General features: G+C 38.4%; 2 protein-coding genes across 3 annotated transcripts in view; both read right to left on the reverse strand.

Moving 5' to 3' along the window:
• LOC112147747 (SPRY domain-containing SOCS box protein 4) overlaps positions 1-10014 on the reverse strand; it is an 87031-nt gene extending 77017 nt beyond the window's left edge. Inside the window, exon 1 of one of the 2 annotated variants that reach the window (XM_024274322.2) lies at positions 9789-10011. The gene's annotated coding sequence lies outside the window, so the exon portion shown is untranslated. Of the gene's footprint in view, positions 1-9788 lie in introns of both variants that reach the window. The other variant, XM_036216249.1, reaches the window with a different exon arrangement.
• Positions 10015-12091: 2077 nt separating this feature from the next.
• The window catches only part of LOC112147392 (solute carrier family 25 member 36-A), a 16637-nt gene continuing 8061 nt past the window's right edge, over positions 12092-20667 (reverse strand). Inside the window, exons 5-7 of the mRNA XM_024273741.2 lie at positions 16155-16221; positions 15777-16066; positions 12092-14683 (exon numbers count right to left, since the gene is read on the reverse strand). Coding sequence (XP_024129509.1) covers positions 14490-14683; positions 15777-16066; positions 16155-16221 — 551 coding nt within the window. The 3' untranslated portion in view covers positions 12092-14489. The remainder of the gene's footprint in view (positions 14684-15776; positions 16067-16154; positions 16222-20667) is intronic.

Raw genomic sequence — 20667 nt, forward strand, 5'->3', positions numbered from 1 at the left:
TGGTGAAAATGTGGGAAAAAACAGAAATAATATGGACGAATGTCAAGCATCAAGAACATGCCATACTATCAGTTACTGATGTTCTTCATAAAAATGATAACTGCATCATTGCACTATGTGTTCCTGCTAAGAAGAGCTGGATTCACTGAACGAATTAAGAGGCCAGAAAATGATGTGAATCATGCAGCAGTTTTCACATTCTTCCCTTCAAATTGTCAAGTTTTAGAACGTCATCACGGAGCGCTGAAGCTGCACTGGAGGCTCATGGAAGCAGTGCACCTAGCCTTTCCCGCATCTATACATTTATGTAAATCACTCATCCGGAAACGGGAGTAACAGAGGCGCAGGCTTTGCTGTGATATCACAGGGATAAACGAATGGCAGCCTGGGGGATTTCAGCCCTGCTACACTGTATGGATTTTATGCATTCAAAGCGGTGTGGCTCCATGGCTGTGGAGGGAAAACTTTATATAACCGGGCTATTTTCAATTCTGCATGTCAAGCATGTACTTGTATTTAAATTCACCACCCAAGCTCCTTACTTTCACAGATACCCGCAGTGACATTCGCCCGCTCTTCTTTCAAACTGATGTTTGTGTCTGGCTCACACTTCCTTACACCTCTATCCTCTCTTCACACAATCAGCTGCCTTCTACTCCACCCTAAATCACTCGGAAAATGCTCTTCAAATGGAAAAGATCTTCTCTCCTAGTTCTTAACTTTTTTTTCCTTGACTCCACTCCACAGTTTTCCTCCGATCCAGCCATTATTACGGACTCCGACTGTCCTCCGTCTGTCGCTCCCTTTTTCTAATTAAGTTTTTGTCTCTGCGTAGTTCTCTTCATGCATCCCTTCTTTCCAATCAAGCTTTCGCCACCAAAAAAATAAATAAGTAAAGCGAGTCCCTGCTTTGGATTCTCCTTGACTTAATTCTGTCCATCACAGAGTAAATGAGTCATAGCTGGGTTCATTAATGCTGAGAAGGTCAGTGGCAGACAGAGGGAGGAGGACGCCCTAAAACTATCTTCAGGGACATTTTGGAAATCTAAGAAAAACAAAAGGGTTGTCAATCTGATATTTTTAAGCCATATTCTTGTAGAAAAAGCAGAAAAAATAAGTATGACTTTCTATGAAGGAAATACACAAATTTCACTGATTACTACAAGTGATTTAATCAAGTTTTTCAGCTTTTGTTTTTTATTGGGAACTAAATCCTGCAGCAAATTTAACTCAAGGTCAGTTTTTGTGCTAAGTAAGATAAAAAAAACTACAAGCCACATCTCAGAAGATACAAGCCTCAGCTAACATAACAAACTACTGAAAAATCTGGCTTGTAAACTATAAAAGAATGAAATCCCTCAAAAGAAAACAAAGACAATTGTCTTATAATCAAAGGGGAAAGCCTATAGTTTCCTACATAGAAAAGGCTAATCAAAAGATAAAATGACAATCGTGTATTTTGAAAGATACAATTGTGTGTATTTACTGAATGGCAATAACAATAATATTAATTAATTAATCGATATTAATTAAAATGTTGCTACACTTGTTAACATTTATTTTCCTTTTTTTAGTTTCTTGGAGGATGAGGAATAAATGGTTTAATTGCACAGCTTAAGATTTTTTTCAAAATAAAAGTTTTGAAAAAAAAATTCTGTTTCCACTGGGTTCAAGTATAATTCCAGGCCTTGTTTAACCCAATATTAACTTTTTCCTAATTGGGACCTTTTGATCATTTTCTGGCCTTTTCCTTCTTATTTTAAGCCTTTGTCTGTGAACCCATCTCCATAATTAGTGTGGACCAGCCACACATGGGTCTCCCCTGACACTTCCTCTCCAAGCCCTAAATATTCATGAGCCTCTAAACGCTTTCATGAAACCTCTAATTATGGACAGGAAAACAGATGAAGAAAGACAAAGGAACAAAATGAGAAAGAAGAAAAAGTCACCTCGAGGTTTGTGTTTGGTTTTCAAATACACCAAATAAACTGTAGGCTAAAGATCAACCATCTCAGAAGTTGTCAAACTAAATTGATTCTAGCTTTATTCAGTGATAGCCTTATGTATGTATAGTTTGTATTGCTCTCATTTAATATAATATCTTAAAATGTCTTGGATCTAACACTGTAAAAGTGATGGAGGAGCTTCAAAGACAGGGACGATTGCTGGTCATGATCCACATTGTACGACTCATATTGAATATTGAAAAAACTTTTTTTTTTAAATGTCACGCCCTCATTTTGAGCAGAGTTCTTTAATTCAATAAAAAAATGTAGGAGAGATATGGAAAAAATAAATGCCACCTCTACCACCCATTTTCTACAAAAAAGCTTGTAAGGAGAGCTTTACTTGTTTTCTGATGTTGTTTGTTGCCATTTCAAATTTGACTCTGAATTTGACTACAGTGTGTTTAATAACAAGGGTCTCAGCATGCAAGTGAACTCTGGTGTGGTTCACTATGAGTGTAACTGCCCGTGACTAGATCCATGTAATCTTTGTTTTCCTGGCATCTGTTTAAAGTGTACGGCTGGATAGAGCTCCAATATTGCTCTGCATTTTTATTGCACCAGCGATGTTAGGTTGGGGTATGATGGGCTTTTAAGCTAGCAGGAGAACATGTAAACAGATGGATGATGGGAAGGGGAGGTGGCTTTACTCTACGCCAGCAGTCCTGCCAACAACTCAGAGGTGAATTTCTGATCAACTCCACCAGAACCTAGAAAATAATAGAGGTTTTTCTATTTCTGGTAAAAAAAAAAACGTTATCATAATTTAAAGACCATTGAGAACACTTTTAAAATATGCCAGAAGATGATCAGAGTTAGACTTAAAGGTGGTTCACTTGAGGGTGCAGCAAAGTGTGTACCAGAACATAAGGTAGAAAATGCCATTAGAGCTTCATGCTATTTCCCCATGATGGACAAGGACTTCAGATATATGTTTGGTTTGCTTAAGACTGATTTACGTTTGAGAGTGAAGTGTGTGACAGCAAACCAAACCGTTCTTCACCTATTTAAACTAAATTGACGAGGCAGTGATAATATGAAAGCAACCCTAGTAACATAAGTGTCACACAGTTCCATTGAAAAACAAATCAAATAAAAAATTAGAAAAAAGTCGTGAGAAAAGGGATGGAACTGAGATTTCTTCTTCTTGCGTTTCACTTTCTTCCAGGTCAGAGTTTGTTTTCTGGCAATGCTGTCCCCAAAAGAACAGCTGCTGTAACAGCATGACGTCCAGGCAGTTTGGACCACTCCTGCTCGCTCTCAAGAGTGCTTTGTGCAAAAAGAAACCAAACCAAATAGAGGTGTGACTTCTTTGTCATTCCCTTTCCATTCAAAACGAGTGTGTAGCTTTTATTAGTTGGGATTAATCTTGTTTGCACAGCTTGACTTTCAAAAGTCTGCTTTGGGGAAAACATATGTATTTTACAGAGATAACCAGTTCAAAAGGGCGCCATTAATACAACTAACAAGTGGAGGATAGAAGAGTTTCTTTAAAAAAGTAGGGGTGTAACGATTCATGTTAACAATGATTTATTTCCTTGTAAAACTATTTCAGAATATGTTGATTCGATTTGATTAACATCTTGCCTCAGACAGATCAACATGGCTGGATTGTAGGAAAATAAATCAATTAATGGATTTCTGGGTAAACCCTATAGAAAATAAGTAATAGAATTTCTGCTAAATATTAATTCTTTTTGTACTATTATGCAAATAAATTATTTTTATTTAACTTAGGCTTAAATAAAACACATACTGGGAGACAAATGTATCGGAAATCATTATTACAGAATCTCAGTATTTACTGATAAGATAGTTCAGTCCATTAGATTAAAAAAAAAATCAAAAATTCTTAGAACTTTCCAGCCTTAGAACATATGTGATACTGATTCTGATACATGATGTAGCTGGACTTTATAGGGCTGTCTGGTCTATTTCTGGATTGTAAGCCTGCGAGGGTTCTTGTTACAAAATCCCTCTGAGAGATGGATGATACGTGAGAACCACTCCAGGATCTTAAAGATAGCATCAGACAGGAAATTCTTCTTCCCTCCTTTAAGTACAACAAAATATCACCTCAAGTCCAAGATGACCTCAGTTATTTTTCCTCACAAGTGTCTGAAGTCAGTCCCTCCAGCTGACACCATCACATGCCTGCATTTCATTTCAAGATAAGACAATTGATTTGATCCCAGTGGAAAAACCATCAGATAGTGTTCCAGAAGCCATGAAATCACAGGGAGGCTGCAGTAGGGGGCAGCTGATTGAGAGCTTGTCCCAGAGCTGCACAAAAAGCTCATAACTGGAACATTTCAATAACAAGGAGGGAAACAAACACACACACGCTGCATCACCTTAAACTAGGAAATAAACAAGAACACAACACTGCAGACACTCCCGTCATTTATATGTAAATCAGCACACTCTCTGCCACGCAGCCCTCTTTAGTCGTTGGATACCAAAAGGCAGAGGAAGTTCCGATCCGATCAGACAAGATGCCAGGCGACACGATTGTGAGCGACAAGGCGTCAAATGATCCGTGACAAGATAGAACAAGAGGAGGTGAAATGAGCCAATATGACAAAGTTTACAAGGAGGGAGCACTAACTGGAACCAAGGTCTTTTTGTCACAACACTAATGATTTCTTACTGTTGCCCCAAGGGCTCCAAGTCCACTAGTGGCTGGTCTGTATTCTCCACAAGCCGGCCTTTGATTAATGATTCACTGCAACAATCTCTTGTGACGCTATCACACCCAGATGAGAGTCAGAAGACTGTGACCATCAACGTCAGCCTGATAACTGATGAGCAAGCTGAAACGTGAGGGCGTACGACGAGAGCTGACTGCAGAGAACGACTTTTTTCTTCTTTTTTTTTAAACTCGTCCTCATTCATTCTCAGAGATGAGTCTGCATATTTTGCTGTAAAGTTCTTCATTGCTTCAGTTAACCTGACAAAAAAAAGCACAAACACACAATAGGAGGTTACTGCATTTATTCAGTGGATTGAGGAGCATGTCTTCCAGCAACTGATGTTATACAGACAGCAAAAGTGCACAAGGGAGCAGATTTTATTGAGTGACATCTGTGTGTTTAAGCGCACGGCCCCGTGTGCCTGTCGACGTTTTTGAAAGCTCAGCAGTCTATCACTGACTTAACAAAAGGCTGCTGCATATAAATCTAATCCCATTCCATCTGCCAGTGGAAGACACATGCATTTAAATGTCTCTAAAGAGGAGAACGGGAACAACACTCAGAAACACAAACGTGGAGCGTGGAAACGATGGAGCTCCGAGCCATTAGCGGAGTTCTCCGCTAAATGCCGGCTAATGGGAACCATTTCAACAACACTTAACGTATGCAAATTGTAAATTAGATTAAGTATTGGAGACAACTAACACAGCATGGGATTAGCGTGTTAGCATGCAGATAATATTCCATGATTTCAATGCGATCCTTGAATACCTGCTGACTAATTGAGTTGAGAAGACCATCTTATCTCCATGTTAGGACACGGTGTTCAAATAGACTTGCATCAAGATTGATTTTTCCTTAAAAATAAATAAATAAAATAAGCAACAAATCAATAAAACCAGTCGGTTAGCTTTAATGAGAACCCTATGACTTAGTGCCTGATGCCTGTTTCAAAATAAAACTAGCCGGAGAATATCCAGTTAACCCGAGTAACCTAAGTTTGAAAATTTGTACAAAGATAAAAGTTCTTTCAGTCCAGTTTCAAAAAATGCTTTTTAAACTGATTAAATTTAATATTTAAGATAATTGTACTGGGGTATATTACTTATAAAACTTTTATTTTTATATTTTAGCTATAAATCATGCACAGAACTAGAACGTGGACTCTTATTCATATAAACATTTTTTGAATAAATAAAATTATTGGTTGTAGTGAAGGCTAACAAAACACCCATTAAATTATGTTGTCTGACTTGAAGTCCTTTTCACTTCCCAGAACTGTTCATGGTGCATTCATCTTTCATCGGAAACTCTGACAAGTCAGAAGGTCAATTACCTTTTATTAATGCAAAAGAAAAAGTTATTTTAGGTATGCACACAACGCTGCATGCTAACTGCTTCTACCCCACAGGTAACCATAGAAACATCTGTAATAGTACCTCAAATAATTGACAGAAGAAAATATTAATATTACTAATGAAAACCAGACATGAATTCTGATTAACTTTTTTTTAATTATTAAAAAAAAAACAAGCCTGTGCAAAAACAAAGATAACCCGTGGCAGATTTTCCTACCCCCTGATACTTCACACTCAACGTTGACCAAAAAACACACGTTCAGCAGCTAGCATGTTGCTGCAAGTTACTTTTTCTTAAATTAGTTATTTTGACTCCATGAGGTTTTACACTAGATGGTCAAGTAGTTTGAGGAAATAGACTGGGGGGAATTCAAATTGCTTTAAAATGTGAGGTCATGGAAACCTCAGAGAAGCTGGAATCTTCTATTTGTTTCTTTTTTCTTTAGAAAAGTTAAGGACCATTCCTAAACTCTATAAATAAAACAAAAATTGTTTACAGAATAAGGGTGAAATTTGAGAATTGTGTCCACTTCAACATTTAGTTGAAGTATACTTGTGTAAAAAGTTGCTTAAACTGTTTATTCTATTTTCCTACCCTAAATGTTTTGATCATTTTGCATTTCCTGTTGTCTTGAATTATTTTCTCTCTTTATCTCTCTCGTTTTTTTTGCTAATCTTTGCCTTATCCTTCCAGAAGGATGGATAAGCTGTGTTGTCAGTGAGGAGAGAGGCAGATGGGGTTCAGTTTGTTGGCCAGATAAGGATTTTTAACTCCACTGTGTCTTATCACATCCTGTCAGTGCTCTGAAACTCATCAGTCTGCCCTGCTCCATATAACGAGTTGTAAACATTTCCATTTCAGCTGGAGGTTTTGTCCAGCTCAGTTAAGTTCTTTGTATTGATTTTAGATACCAGCTGATGCTTAACAGACTGATGAAGACCACAATAGTCATCACAAAATTTGCGCAACAGAATTTGACTCAAGCTATATTCTTACTCAGCATCTTAGTTACAGACTCATTGTAGCCAAACTTTTAAAAGCATTTAGAAAAGTTTGTATTCTGCATTGAGCTCAGGGTCTAAGTTGCCGTCGTTCGCCTCATTTGCTTTCCCTGAAGGTGGTTTAGTGACAAGGCAAACAGCATCTTGTCATCTGCAGGAGCTGCTCACCATCAGCTTTCATTAATTTTAATTACTTTATGTTTCCCACTGTTTGTTGTTTGTCACAGCAAAGTGTGACAGGAAGGATGGTAACCTGTTATGTCTCTCATGACACTAAAGGAAGGTAGGGTGAACATTTGAGAGGGAAATATGCAGTAAAACATGAAAAAATATGAACATTTATACTTTTTTCAGGGTCATGTCATACTTGGAGCTTGAATAGAGATAGAAAGATAGAATAAAGATGAAATCTTAATCACATGAGAAAGGTTGGAGGTCACTTGAAAATAGTAAATTGAATTATTGTCAGTATTTAGCTAATGGCAGGAAACTTTATACCGCACATGGAGCCGCTCACTCCCACCACAGTGCTTCCATGACTGTCTGGGCAGTGTAAGGACCAAACTCCTCCCACCAGAAATGTTGTTCACTTGTTTCACTATAACAAACATGCAGCACATTTACACATGCTAAATAAAATTGAGAAAAAGTCCAGAGAAAACAATACTTACAAGTGGTATCATGCAACGTGTCTTTAGACGGCCACTTCCAACAAAACCTGCGTAAATGCATGTTTCACGCTTCCACATTTAAAACTCTCATGTTAGACAAGTTTTTTTTTTTTTTAACTCTATGTACAAAACGCACAGCCATTTAATGCACTTCGAAAGTTAAACCAAGTCGAACTTTGACCAATTAAGGACTCGGATAGACATAGACACGTAAATCTACATTTTGGGCTTTCGCGCTCAAAATTCTTGCGTAGCTACACAAGTTTTTTTGGGCTTCAACGTACAAAACGCATGGCCAATTAACGCGCTTTGAAAGTTACACCAGTCCAAACTTTGACCAATCAGGTACTTGGATAAACACGTGTTTACATAGACATGTAAATGCAAGTTTTGAGCTTCTGTGTTCAAAATTGTTAAGTAGTTGTGCAAATTTCTATGACGTTTTTTGGCTCTACATAAAAAAAACACATGACCATTTAACCTGCTTTGAAAGTTAAACCAGTTGGAACTTTGACGAATCAGAGACTGGGATTTGGTAGTGATGTATGAATGTCATCCCTTTTAATTGATGCTCAAAAATGGATCATGGAGGAGAAATTAATCATCACGGTTTGAGTTTGACAAAATCTTCCTCCAGGTTTTTATTTTAATTCCAATATCTTAAAGAACAAATCCTAATTCCTTCCCTATCCTTCTGTCTCCTCCCTTCTGCTCCAACTGTAAGGGCATTTGAAGCCATCTGAAGTGTAATTTAAGGATGAGCCATAGCAACTCCAATCCCTCCGCCGTTAGGATGATCCATTTTGCGGTTGTGGAGCAGAGAAGAAATGCATTTCTTCATGTGGGTGTGCTCTGATGCATTAAAGTTTACACTTACATTGACTGAGTTTTTGTTCTTCCATGACTTTTTAAAGTTATGTTGTTTTCCCTTTTACAAACGCTAGCAGCTAAACGCAAACAAACGGCGGCAATTGATGATGTCATCAAGTGGTAGTAGGGTCTGAATTTGAAGACGCAGTTTTTCCCCACTGTAGAGGGAAGGGAGCACGTCAGATTTTTACCAAGTCTTTTATATATCAGAATAGAGCTGCATCAAGCCTCCTCAAACTGTAGGTGGCGGACATGAAAAGAGGAAGAAGTCCCTCCCTGATGGTCCAGTGTGAACACAATGGGCTAAATGCGTGTTCAAGGACCTGCGTTTAATGCGTTCTTGAATGTCCAACACATGCGTGACCCAAAAGTTGAGGCTTGAATCATGGAGAAGGTGAATCGCTGCATCTCTAAACGCCACGCATGAGGAGGACAAGGAAGAGCGAAGTCTAAAAAGTTGACCAATGAAAGGAAAAAGACAAATGACCTCAGACATCATTACAACATCCTCTCCTCCCTCTTTCGTGTGGACAGACCACCCATCAGCACACAGAACAAGCAGCGCTGAGCGCTTCACAAGTCTCTTTCCTCACACTCTCATCCTGTCACATTTCAAGATCCCTCTCCTTCCTGCTTCCCAGCATCTCTCCTCTGCTCCCATTTCCTTTACTCTCTTTTCACACACCATGTACTCTTCTTTCCTGTCCTCCCCTCACTGTTCTTACCATCTGCTCTCCATCCCTCTTGTCCTTGTCACCTTAAACCCATCTCCGCCTAGTAAACAAGGTGCAGCAGTACAAAGAACTTATAAATCATGGAAGACATGGGGACAGATTCTTGTTCGTTTCAATTATAATATGTTTTTAATATAACAGCCAATCCTCTTTACTCAGGCAGACACTTGGGATTAAAAATGACTCATTTAGGGGTGATATAAATGGTTGTTTTGCAACATTTGTGCAGGTTTGGACAACTTTTATGGAATATTTGAATTAAAAACTTTACCAGAATCATTTGTAAGGTGGCTCAAACTAAAGGAAAGCTTCTCAAAAGAATAACACATTCATAGTCTGTATGAAGTCTGGTGGTGAAAAGCTCCAAAGAAAACAGAGAAGACTTTTTAAGGAAGAAAACACAACATTCTGCTGCAGAGCTCCAACCCCGCGGTGTAAACACAGGAGCACTTACCCGACAACAGGCGATACTTTCGGGCACCATTTGTCCTCCAGCCGAGAAGTGTGGCCCCCTCTTCCTTTTTATTTTTACTGTTGACAACAGCGTAATTCCAGCGGTGTTACAAAGGTTTCAACACTACAGAAACGATGTCTTTGTTGAGATAAACAGCCGCTCGATACGTCCAAGCAGGCAGACACTCGATGCCAGTCCGCACTCAACAGAGCAAGCGCTGATTGGTCACTTTCACGCGGACGCAACATTATTCTGCGACGTGATTGGCTGAAACCCTGATGATGGATTTGGGTGTCGCTCGGAAACTCTAACTACTGAGAAGCAACTTTAAGACGGACACAACCGTGGTAACAACAACAAAAGTAATAATAAATGAAAAAGTTTATACTTTTATTGTGGTAAAACGTTTAGAGTTATTGTCATCAATCATAATATAACATACTTAAGTGAGAAAAAGCTTTTATTTTAATGCAAACAGTTCATGAGGTATTCAAGAAAAAATGTTGTCTGTAAAAACGTTTTGATTGATAACTTTATTATGTGTTTGACAGCATGGTAATAATCTGGGCTGCACAGTAGTGTAGTGGTTAACCCTCTTGTGTCACAAGTGGATTCAAAACCCAGAAAGTGGGTATGTTTTTTTTATTATTATTATTATTAAATGCAAAAAAATTGTGTCAATCATAATGTCTTTATTGACAACTTGTATATGTTGTGGAGTTTGCATGTTTCCCCTTGTGCATGTGTGTAGATAGCTGGGAAAGGCTCCAGCAGCTTCATGCAGGACTAAGCAGGATAAATAGATGGTGAAATTGCTCCTTTAAAACTGTTGATTTTTAAAAAATATTATTATTTCGTGACCCTTGGTTCTCCATGTAAAGTAGCACCTTGCAGATCCACTTTAGAACCGGCCTGGCCACACGGATCAGTTACATCCACAGTTGAGTCCATTCTAAAGTGTCACTGGGTCAGTTTCCCTGCTCACATCATTTTCCGCTTGTATTGCAATTAAATCTTCCTTCAGATCATTTTTCCTCTTGCTGCATATCCACTGCTGCTTCGTTTCAAGCTGTTTGAGTGAAATCTGCTGACTGGAACTCTTCTTTGGAGTTTTTCTCTTTTATTGCTGGCAAAGTGATGTAACCGATACCGTTTCTTTTTCATTCATGACTTGAGTGTGAGACGCTGTCTTTGATGGTTTAGATTTTAAAAGGCATTCTCTAACAAAAACAACTCCTGAAAAAAAAACTGTCTGCAGAAAAAGTGAAATGATATCCGGCTGGTCTTTTTTTCAGTTCACATATAAAGCCCACATTGTTGTGAAAGAACCTCAGTGCTATTGTTCCTTGTAAAGTTGTTTACTTCACAAAGTTAGAGGCTGCTCTCTCATATATAAAGTGTTTTAAAGGACTTGTACTTTATTTCTGTGGTTGGAACTGCTGTGCTGCCTGACCAAGTTTCTCCAACCGTAACTTGTTTGACCTCTGACCCTTACATTGATTTTTGGTACGTTAAGGGTCAATTTCAAGGGAGTTTTTGTAGCTTCAGAAATCCTAGGGTATTTTTAAAAAGATGTACATTTTATCCCATAAGGCAGGATTTTTGTCATTATTTCTTGTTTTAGAAATTAAATTTAAAAAACATGATAATGTGCTGGTATTTATAAATATTATATAAAGTAAAAGACAATGATTTGCCTTTTAATTCAAATTTTCCTCTGAGTTATAAGATCTTAAGGAGTTTAAGAAGTTTTTTTTCAGTATTTGTAATATGTTTTTCCAGCCAGCTAAACTTAAAACAGCTAGTCTTTAACTGTATAGAAGTTATAACTTCATGTTAGGACAAAATGTCATAGATGAGACGTTATTAGATGAGAGTTATTAAATCCAACAAAAGAAGTCTGGCTCCCTCTTGAGGTAAGAATATGGAATTACAAGTAATCAATGGACAGTTTTTTTTCAATTTGGTTGTTTTATGGAAACTCTTAAACTCTAAAACTTAAAAAAAAAATTAATCATCAACTTACTTGATATCTATGTTAATTTTCTTAATTTTAACGTGACTGATTACATGATTTTTTTTTTACCCATAAGGTAAATCTTTTGGATCTTTTTTATTTCAAGAGTAAATCATGTGTCAACACTAAACACAAGAATAAGGAGATCTGTTCCTTATAAAACCTATCAATGAATTAGGTTTTTTGTACTTATTACAACTGTAACACACTTTAAAAATGTGCAAATGTTACATCATTCAATTCTGATGCTTTTGTTAAAAACAAAAAAATCAAACAAATAGCCACATAATTTTAGTTTCAAATAAATTTTATTTATTTTGCTTAAAAAAAAAAAAAAAGACAGAACACACAAAAAAAAAAACATTGTGAGCAAAAAATAACAAAAGTTCAGGTCTCATTCAACCTGTTTGAACTGCATTCTATCCAAGCGTACAGAGCACAATGCACACATTTGCAAGAACACTGAGATGAGAGGTACAGCGTAAAGCCAAATGTTTGAACCGCTTCATTTCACGCTTCGGTCATCTGACCTGTTGAACTAATGAACACATACAGAAACCTTTAGTGTTTTGTAGGAAAATGACTTTTCTTCCTTTTTTTTGGCAAAAGCAAAGTATTGGGAGGTCTAAAAAATGAAATTCAGTGTCACAAGTTAAAAGCAAAAAGGGGTTTTCTGTGAAGTGAAACTGGGTCAAAATGAGAGATGGAGAACTTTCACAGTGGTAAAACAGCAGCTACTGTAGAGGAAGGAATCTTTATCTTACTAAACGATTCAGATATTTTTAAAATAATATGGATTATGTCTAAAATGGACAATTTGGAAATAAAGTCTAATCACGTATTCTGATGGATTTTAATGAAATAAAACGTGCACAAAAAAAAAAAAAAACACTTTTCCAATATGTGAATAAAAAATCCAATACTTTTCTAGAAGCATGTTGTTCAGTTTTACCTTTCCAAAGCAGCTACAAGACAGATTTTGTTGCAGAAAAGTCAACTTTTGCTCCTGAACTCTCAGACTGAAAATAAAAAAAATACATATTTGGAATAAAATGGGGAATCATGTAAACACAACTGTTCAACTGAAACAAAAAAAAATCCTATTTTTGCAAATTGAAACCAGTTTTATGCCTGTAGAAATATAACTAATGCTCCGTCACAAATGCTTACATCCATGACTTTGTAAGCACCCCTACATTTGTGCGTTTTGAAACATACATTACAGGAGAACAAACAAACAAAAAAGTCAATAATTCTGCCAACAGTCAATGTAGAAACCAGTTTCAATTGCACACAAATAAAAACAAACACTTTTGCAGATGTAAAAACTACAGCATGATCAGAACTGGTTCTCAGAAGAGAAAAAGAAATGCTGATATGTATTTCCACAACAACGTATGGACGCGTCAGGGCGCCCTTCACAATAATTAGGATCTCTAAACTGTACAGATATCTGATAAAAGAACAGTTGCGCAAAATACAATTTTTGAAATACAGTAATACTTTTTTTTTCTCTTACAATGTACAAGTTTAATTTGTCCACACAATAAAAAGCAAAGCACAAACCCTAAAAGGCCACAAAAGTGCATGTTAACGGGTCAGTTGGAAGCCACTGGAAGGAAAGAAGGACGGAGGGAAGGAAAGGAGGAAGGAAGGAAGGACTGGCAAGAGTGAGAAAACTCCCAATTTCACACCGGAGCCTCTTCACACTTCAAACTGCAGTTAGTGGATGAAGTAGACACTTCTGACTGAAAATGCACACATACTTCAACACAATTGGATCCTCCGACTCGTTAAACACTCGCACACAAACACACACTGTAGGTGAGAAAACTCCAGACTCCTCCTCTACAACAATTCCTCCAAACTGTCACATTATATTACAGTAGCAATACTTGTAGGAGAACTTGTTGGTACCTTCCGGGTGCGGTTCCAACTCGATTAACGCGTGCTCACACACGCATGCTCAGTTTTGTCCTGAGCAGTGACTTGCAGGCTGAGCTGAAGGTGGTCTTCTAAATAGAAGTCAAAGCAAAAGACGAGCTTCAGCCCAGCCACGTCACCGCTGGGCCTCGAGTGAGGGAGGAAGAACCCGCGGACTGGGGTCAGCTTTGTAACTGCACTGCTTTTCCATATGCAACAAGGCAGCGTTCAGAGGAGACTGGCTGAAACTAGTTTTTGTGTAGTGCAAAGAAGAGGTGATGTACTAAAACTCACACTGGACTTCTCTCTGACATTCACCCTGAATCTGAACATTCCTGAAATCACACAATCTCTGTCCTCTCGTCAGGTTGCTTCCTTCCCAATGTATGAACCATGGGGGACAATTGCTAAATTAAAATCTTCGGATGGCTTCAAACTAACCACTTCAGTTCAAAGAAGTCTGACTTTTTGTCTCTAATCGCTCCAAACGGTGTCGCACTGCATCCACGTCGCTCCAGTCGGCAGTTCTTCACCTCTCTGAGCCGCCGTCAGCCCGCTCAGATGTCCAACATGCCAAACTCGTTAAGGTACTAACTAGCAGTCCCAAATTCCTGTTTGTCTTTTTCTGGTCCGCTAGCACGTCTTCAGGTTTCCTTTGGTCTTCATTTTCACATTTCAAACCCACGGCTCTGGGCCTCCTCCTCAGTTTGCTGTCACCCCCTCCCTCCTCCGGTGGGAAGGAGATGATGATGACGGCGGGGCTAATGGCCGAGCAGGTAGACCACCACCTCGTACGTGCACATCATGATAGCTGTGTTGGGAATCTGTCTGACGAGGTGTGTGGTTAGGCCGCGGTACAGAGCTCGGTATCCCTCCTCCTTCGGTACCGTCAGCAGAGTGTGGAAAAAGGAGCGATACTTGCTGCCTTCCTCTCGTAGTCGTGTGCGGATCACTTCTGCAATGAGACAACAGTGGAGCAGATACATTTAATGCACTATAGTTAAAAAATTATAATACTCATTAGATCCAAAACATTTGCCTCAGCTTAGATGCTTTGCTATTTAGTTTTGGGCAGAATGTTAAGACTTCCTTTTTGCAGCTCAGTGTCTATTCTGTCTAATTATGACATCTTTAGCCAAAATCAATAATTCTTTGTCGCTTTTAAAGACATATTTTATGCACAGTGGAAGTAGCTCATTCGAAATACAATTCACACGCAAGCTTATAGCCTCAAACTAACATTAGCGGTGCAATATTGGATCAATCCAGTCAAACAGTTTTGAGCAAAAAGGCCAGCTCGAATGAGGAAAATGAAGACCCACATGGATCTAGTCATGAACAAGAAGGACTTTGCCAAGCTCATTTCAGTATCTGCATCATCTGTCTGAGCATTTTCAAGCATCTGGTTTTCTGATCCAACACGATTTGAATTTAGAAATACTCAGAAACAAAATGTTAATCATAAATTCTCTTCTACATGTCGTCTTCTATGAGAAAAATGCTGCAAGAACATGTTCAAAAAAAGGAAGATTTTCATTGGAGTGGATCTTAAACTTAGCTCTCTTGCAGTCAAAGGAAATAGAATCTCTTAAAAGTCATATAAATGCAGGATTTTCTTTTGCTCAACCCTCCAACAAGTCTCGTGTCCCAGCTTGTGTTTTCTGGTGTAGTCCATTATTTTTTTACTGCTTTAAATTCCATTAAAGTTGGATCAGGCCACAACCAAAAGAACTCCTTATCCAGCAGTTAACCCTTTCAAAATTTAAAGTCTGATTAGCTGTACTTAGATGTGTGAAATTTGCTCTCCACATTTGACCCATCCCCCGGGGGAGTGGTGAGCTGCAGACACAGCTGCACTCTTGAACCGTTTGGTGGTTAATGCCGAGTGTCAAGCAGGGAGACACTGGGTCCCACTTTTAAAACCGGCCATGGATTTGAACTCACAACCTTCCAGTCTCAGGGCAGACACTCTACTACAACTAAATGTATGATGTGGTATGAGTCTTCTACTTGGATTGGGCTCAATGTGGGACACAGCGATGGCTTACCGTGAGGATAGGCGATGGAGGTGGCGCAGGTCTTTGAGGTGGCTGCAGCAAGCATCATCCCAACAAAGTCTGAGGGGTCTTTGACAGACTCCTCCTCTTCGTCCATGCTGGCGTGGGCTTTGGCCTCCATCAGTTTTCGCTTGATACTTTCATAGATGACAAAGTGAATTACAGTCTCAGAAATGCCAGCATAGGACGCTGACATCCCTCGGTAGAAACCTCGCAGGCCGTCCGTCTGGTACACCCGCCGGATACACTCAAAAGCATTCATACGTCGCTCGCCTCGGTTTCTGCGATCAGAAACAATAAAATATTAATATTGTGGTTAGAGAAAGAAAATAGAGTTTGTTCCAGACTTATGAGAACCGACGGTCTCACCTGGAATCCAGCTGTAGGCGGGTTTTGATCAGCCAGATGGGATTGGTGGCTGTGATGGCGGTGAACCCTGAAAATTCAAATGAAGTCAGAGGTTCAGACAAATGTCTAGAAACTTTGAATGACACAAATAATCTACTCTAAATATCACATACTGTGCAAGGACAGACAGGAAGAACATCACAAAGCAGGATCAAATGAGGCCTTTATGTGGCTGTGGACCAACTTCACTTTTCTAAAATTATTACAGACTTTCTGCTTGACGCTTAACAATAAAAATAAACAAGTCAGAGTTGCAGAAATATATGTTTTGCTATGTTAAATATAAAGTCATATATTTTAAAAGTGCATAAACAAGTATTTTAAAGCTGAATTAAATGTCATAAACTAAAAAAAGTACAAGAATAGAAGCATTGCAAAAACCAAGCTAATTTTTGAGGCCTTTTGTTGCAAAATACATTTGTTTTTCTGTTTTAGCTAATATAAAACAACCAGAAAACCACATAAATATGCCATTAGACAAAATCCCATCAAACAGATTTAAAGACCCACTCTGATGAAAATTGTGTTTTTAATGTGTTCGTGGCATTTTTCTGATGATTGAGGGCGTATAGAAAGAAAATTCAGCCTAAAAATTGTACTTCTGAGTTTTTTCTTTATTCAAAATCATCCTGAAATAGGAGCAGACAAAAAATGCATTTAAAAAATGCTTGTAGCAGAGACGTAGAACTTATAACAGTAAGCCACAAGCTCCCTGCTTCGCTCAATTCCAATGCATCCACTTTCAAACAAAAAGATCCATATATATATCTTTGTTTTCCTGGCATCGGGCTCAAACTGCATGACTGGATAGATCAAATTTTGCCAGGTTTTGGTTGCGAGGGGCAGAAACCACACAAGGTATTTTTATTTTGGTCAAAAACAGCATAATCATAATTAAAAGACCGCTGAAAACGCTTTTACAACAGATCCAAAGATGGTCGGAGTGGGACTTTAAGTCTTAACTTCCATTTCTTGAATGACTTAAGATAAGTGAAGTGCATGCTTATAGATTATTCTCTGTTTGCCATCATATGAACCAAAGGTCAGAGTTTACAGACAGGCTGTACGCCTCCAGCAGCCACAGCTAGAACAACCATTAAAATGTAAAAAAAACACAAGTGTCTAGAGGAGCTTCTTCAATTATTCAAAGTCTAGGCATTAAGTGCAGCACTTCCATGTCATATTGTTGCTACGGCTGCAGCACAATCAAACGGTAACCAGACAAAAGTGGAATATGTGGCTACTTTGGCCTCAGATATTTACTTTAAATATGGTGAACTTGAGCGTTAAAAACACAGTAATCTAAAGTTTAGTGTGTGGCAGCTAATGTACAATTTTGTCTCATTAGCGAGTAAGACAAAGAGAATTTATGTTTGGCGCAAGTGAGCAGTAAAACAAGGCCATCTGCAGAGAATGGCTGAAACCAGGGCGAGTCTAACAGACACACATCTAGTGTATCGATGACAGAGACCTATGTGAGGACGGAAGAAAGAAGACACAGCTCTGTTGAGGAGGAGAGAAGAACAACAGGAGGAAGAAGAAGAAAAAAATCAAATAAAGAGGGAGGCAGAATGAAGTAGCATCTATGGCGTGTACTCACGAGGGAGGGGCAAAGCTCCTCCAGCTCCTCCCAGCTGCAGCTAGAAGCCTGCAGATATGGGGGGCTCAGATGGCGGGGGTCTCCCACCCAATCACGCAGGGGTGAAAGCTTTACAGTAAAGCCCTAAAATAGACACAGGCTTTTCTGTACCACAGTCACACACAAGCAGCACATCCACCCCAACAACCCACCCCTCCCTGATCAAGAAGATGGAGGAGAGATGGGAGGTGAGGGGGTGAGCCCCCTCCACCCATCTTTCAGGTATGTCCCACCCCAGCTACATACTTTTTCCTGTGTTTCCTTTTTTTTTTTACTTTTGTTTTGTCTGCTGCGTTAAGAAAAAATGAACTGGAGTCGAGCAAGACCTCCAGCTCCATCCAAGTGGAATGCAAAGAGGCTGAAGAGGAACTCTGCATAAAAGATATGCCTCAAACATTTGTATCTACCTAATCTAACGAACAAATGATTCAAATTCTTTATAAAAGAATACAAGGTAGGTGGAAATGCTAACCTTGCCGTTTTTTGTGAAAGAACCTTGGACAATGGCAAGAAAAGAAAAATAATATTTGATGATAGCGAAGTGAAACAGAGGTGGAACAATGAGATCTAAACAATGAGAAATAAAAAAAATGTTTTGCTCCAACATTTACAATGTAGCGATCACTTATAAAAATCCTTGAAGAAGAGTCACTTATTTTTTTTTAAACAAATATGAAAGAACTTTACAGCATAAGTCTAAAAAGAAATACGTTTTTCACTAATTGTAAATTAGTCCAAATATTTTTTTCTTAAAAGCTAAAGATAATCTGAGGGTAATAGATACAGAAAGCTAAATTTTCAGGCTAAATCTTTAAAGAGAGGTCCCCTCTGAGCATGCTGCTACATGCTCATCTACAGACACACAGTATGCATGTGCAACTTCTCCCGAGAGGTTCTGACCTACATTTAGAAAAATACTTCACAACAAATTTAGTCCAGATTTGTTGCAAAAACTAAGGCTCATATGTAAGGCAGGAGAAGTTATAAAAGAGACACCAGAATATTTCTGGCAACTGGAAGCAATTATCTGTCTTGGGGAATTGGGTTTGGATGAAGTTTAACATTTTATTATCAAACCAGTATTATTAACTTATTTTTAAATCAGAACTAACAAACTTGTGCAAACTTTGTAAAAAGGTCACAAAAAATAAAATAAATACGGCTAGTACAATTACATTGCTCTAATTTCTATCCACCAGTTAAGCAATAGGACATTAAAATATGCTGAGTCATAGCCAACTTTTAAAATCAAAGTTGTAAAAAAATTGTACAAGTTCTTAAATAAATAAAAAATATGTCATAACAAAACAACAACAGCTCCTTAAATGATCTTCCCTGGCATCTGTGTTTTAAAGAAGTTTTTTTTTTTACTTAGAAAATGCAAACATCTTAAAAAAAATTAATAAATAAAATAATATCAATAGTTGTTAAATTCCCATCAATTTATCTTTAATACAAAAGCACTAAAAGTGATGGTGACAACATGAAACAAAATGAAATCACTGGAGTGATGACATGGTTAGCATTTCTTGGGATTTTAGGAAACTAATTGGAAACAGAAGGTGTGTGTGTGCATGTGTGTGTGCTAATAAAACCTTAATTGTGAGGGACTACAGCTACACACCGATAGGAAACACACTGCCATAAGCAATGGTGGTGTCATTACAAATGAATATCTACCATGAACTTTCTAGTTTTCATAGAAATCACCATGGTTTTGAATCATACCAGTGTAAAGAAATGGGGTGCTACCTGACGCGTCCGCCCGAGTGCCAGGGGCCCCGGTTGACCTTTGTGGGCCGTGATCTCTTCTCTATACACACAGAGCAAAGAGGGGGGCCCAGACCACACTGTTTAAGTCACAACTGGGATGTTAAACCATTTACAGAGTCCTCTGGAGAGGCCTCAAAATTAGTTAAAAAAAAAAGAAAAAGGCAAAGAGGGAAAAAAAATAATGGACATGAAGGGGAAGAATGGGGCTGGGGGAGGAGGAAAGCACAACCTAAACTTTAAGGACCAGGAGATTCTTTTAATTCACTTTAATTAATGTGATGCAATAATGGAGTGAACTTCAGCAGTGAGACACTGCAGCCATAGATTGCCTAAGAATTTCATCTTTTCTGTGGTTGATAGAATAACACTGTAGTCGTTTGGGGATGTGTCCCCTCAAATACATGTGGACATTCAAGGCAAACATGCAAAGAAGTCAACAGGCTGCATTATCAGAGGTATATAAAAAATACAGGGGAGAGGCTTAAAAGAAATAAAGTTGGTACGGGTAAATAATAACTTAATTGTAAGAGCTATGAGTCACTGTGGAAAAAATACTGAAAATATTGTATTTTCCGCACTGCAGGATGCACCGAATTATAAGGCGCACTGTTTATCAATGGTTTAATTTCCAATTTATGTAATATGTAAAGCGTAATTGTAAGGCACATTAGGTGAGAAAAAAAAGGAGTCCGAAATAAATCTGTCAGACCTCATTAAATTGCATTCACAAAAACTTATTTGTGTCTATTGACTGTATATAGAGAACTGGACAGACCAAGTTAGTCACCACCCATCGAACATGACTTACTTCGGGTTCCAACCAAATCAAGTCAGTCACCATTTTTTCCGTCACATGTCCATTGTAAATTGGAACCAGACGTCCTCAGTAAGCAGTGATTGATCTATGTTGGTTTCTATGGTAACCACTCTCTCCAATCAGTAGTGAGCATGTTAGTAGGCCACACCCCTTGCACTGAAAGTAGGCTCCGGAGAAACTAGTTTGAAGCATGGCCACCTACTTTTGATGCATCAGATTGGTCAGTTTATAACTTGAATAACGAG

The sequence above is a fragment of the Oryzias melastigma genome, linkage group LG17 (assembly GCF_002922805.2).
Source record: "Oryzias melastigma strain HK-1 linkage group LG17, ASM292280v2, whole genome shotgun sequence".
NCBI classification, from domain to species: Eukaryota; Metazoa; Chordata; class Actinopteri; order Beloniformes; family Adrianichthyidae; genus Oryzias; species Oryzias melastigma.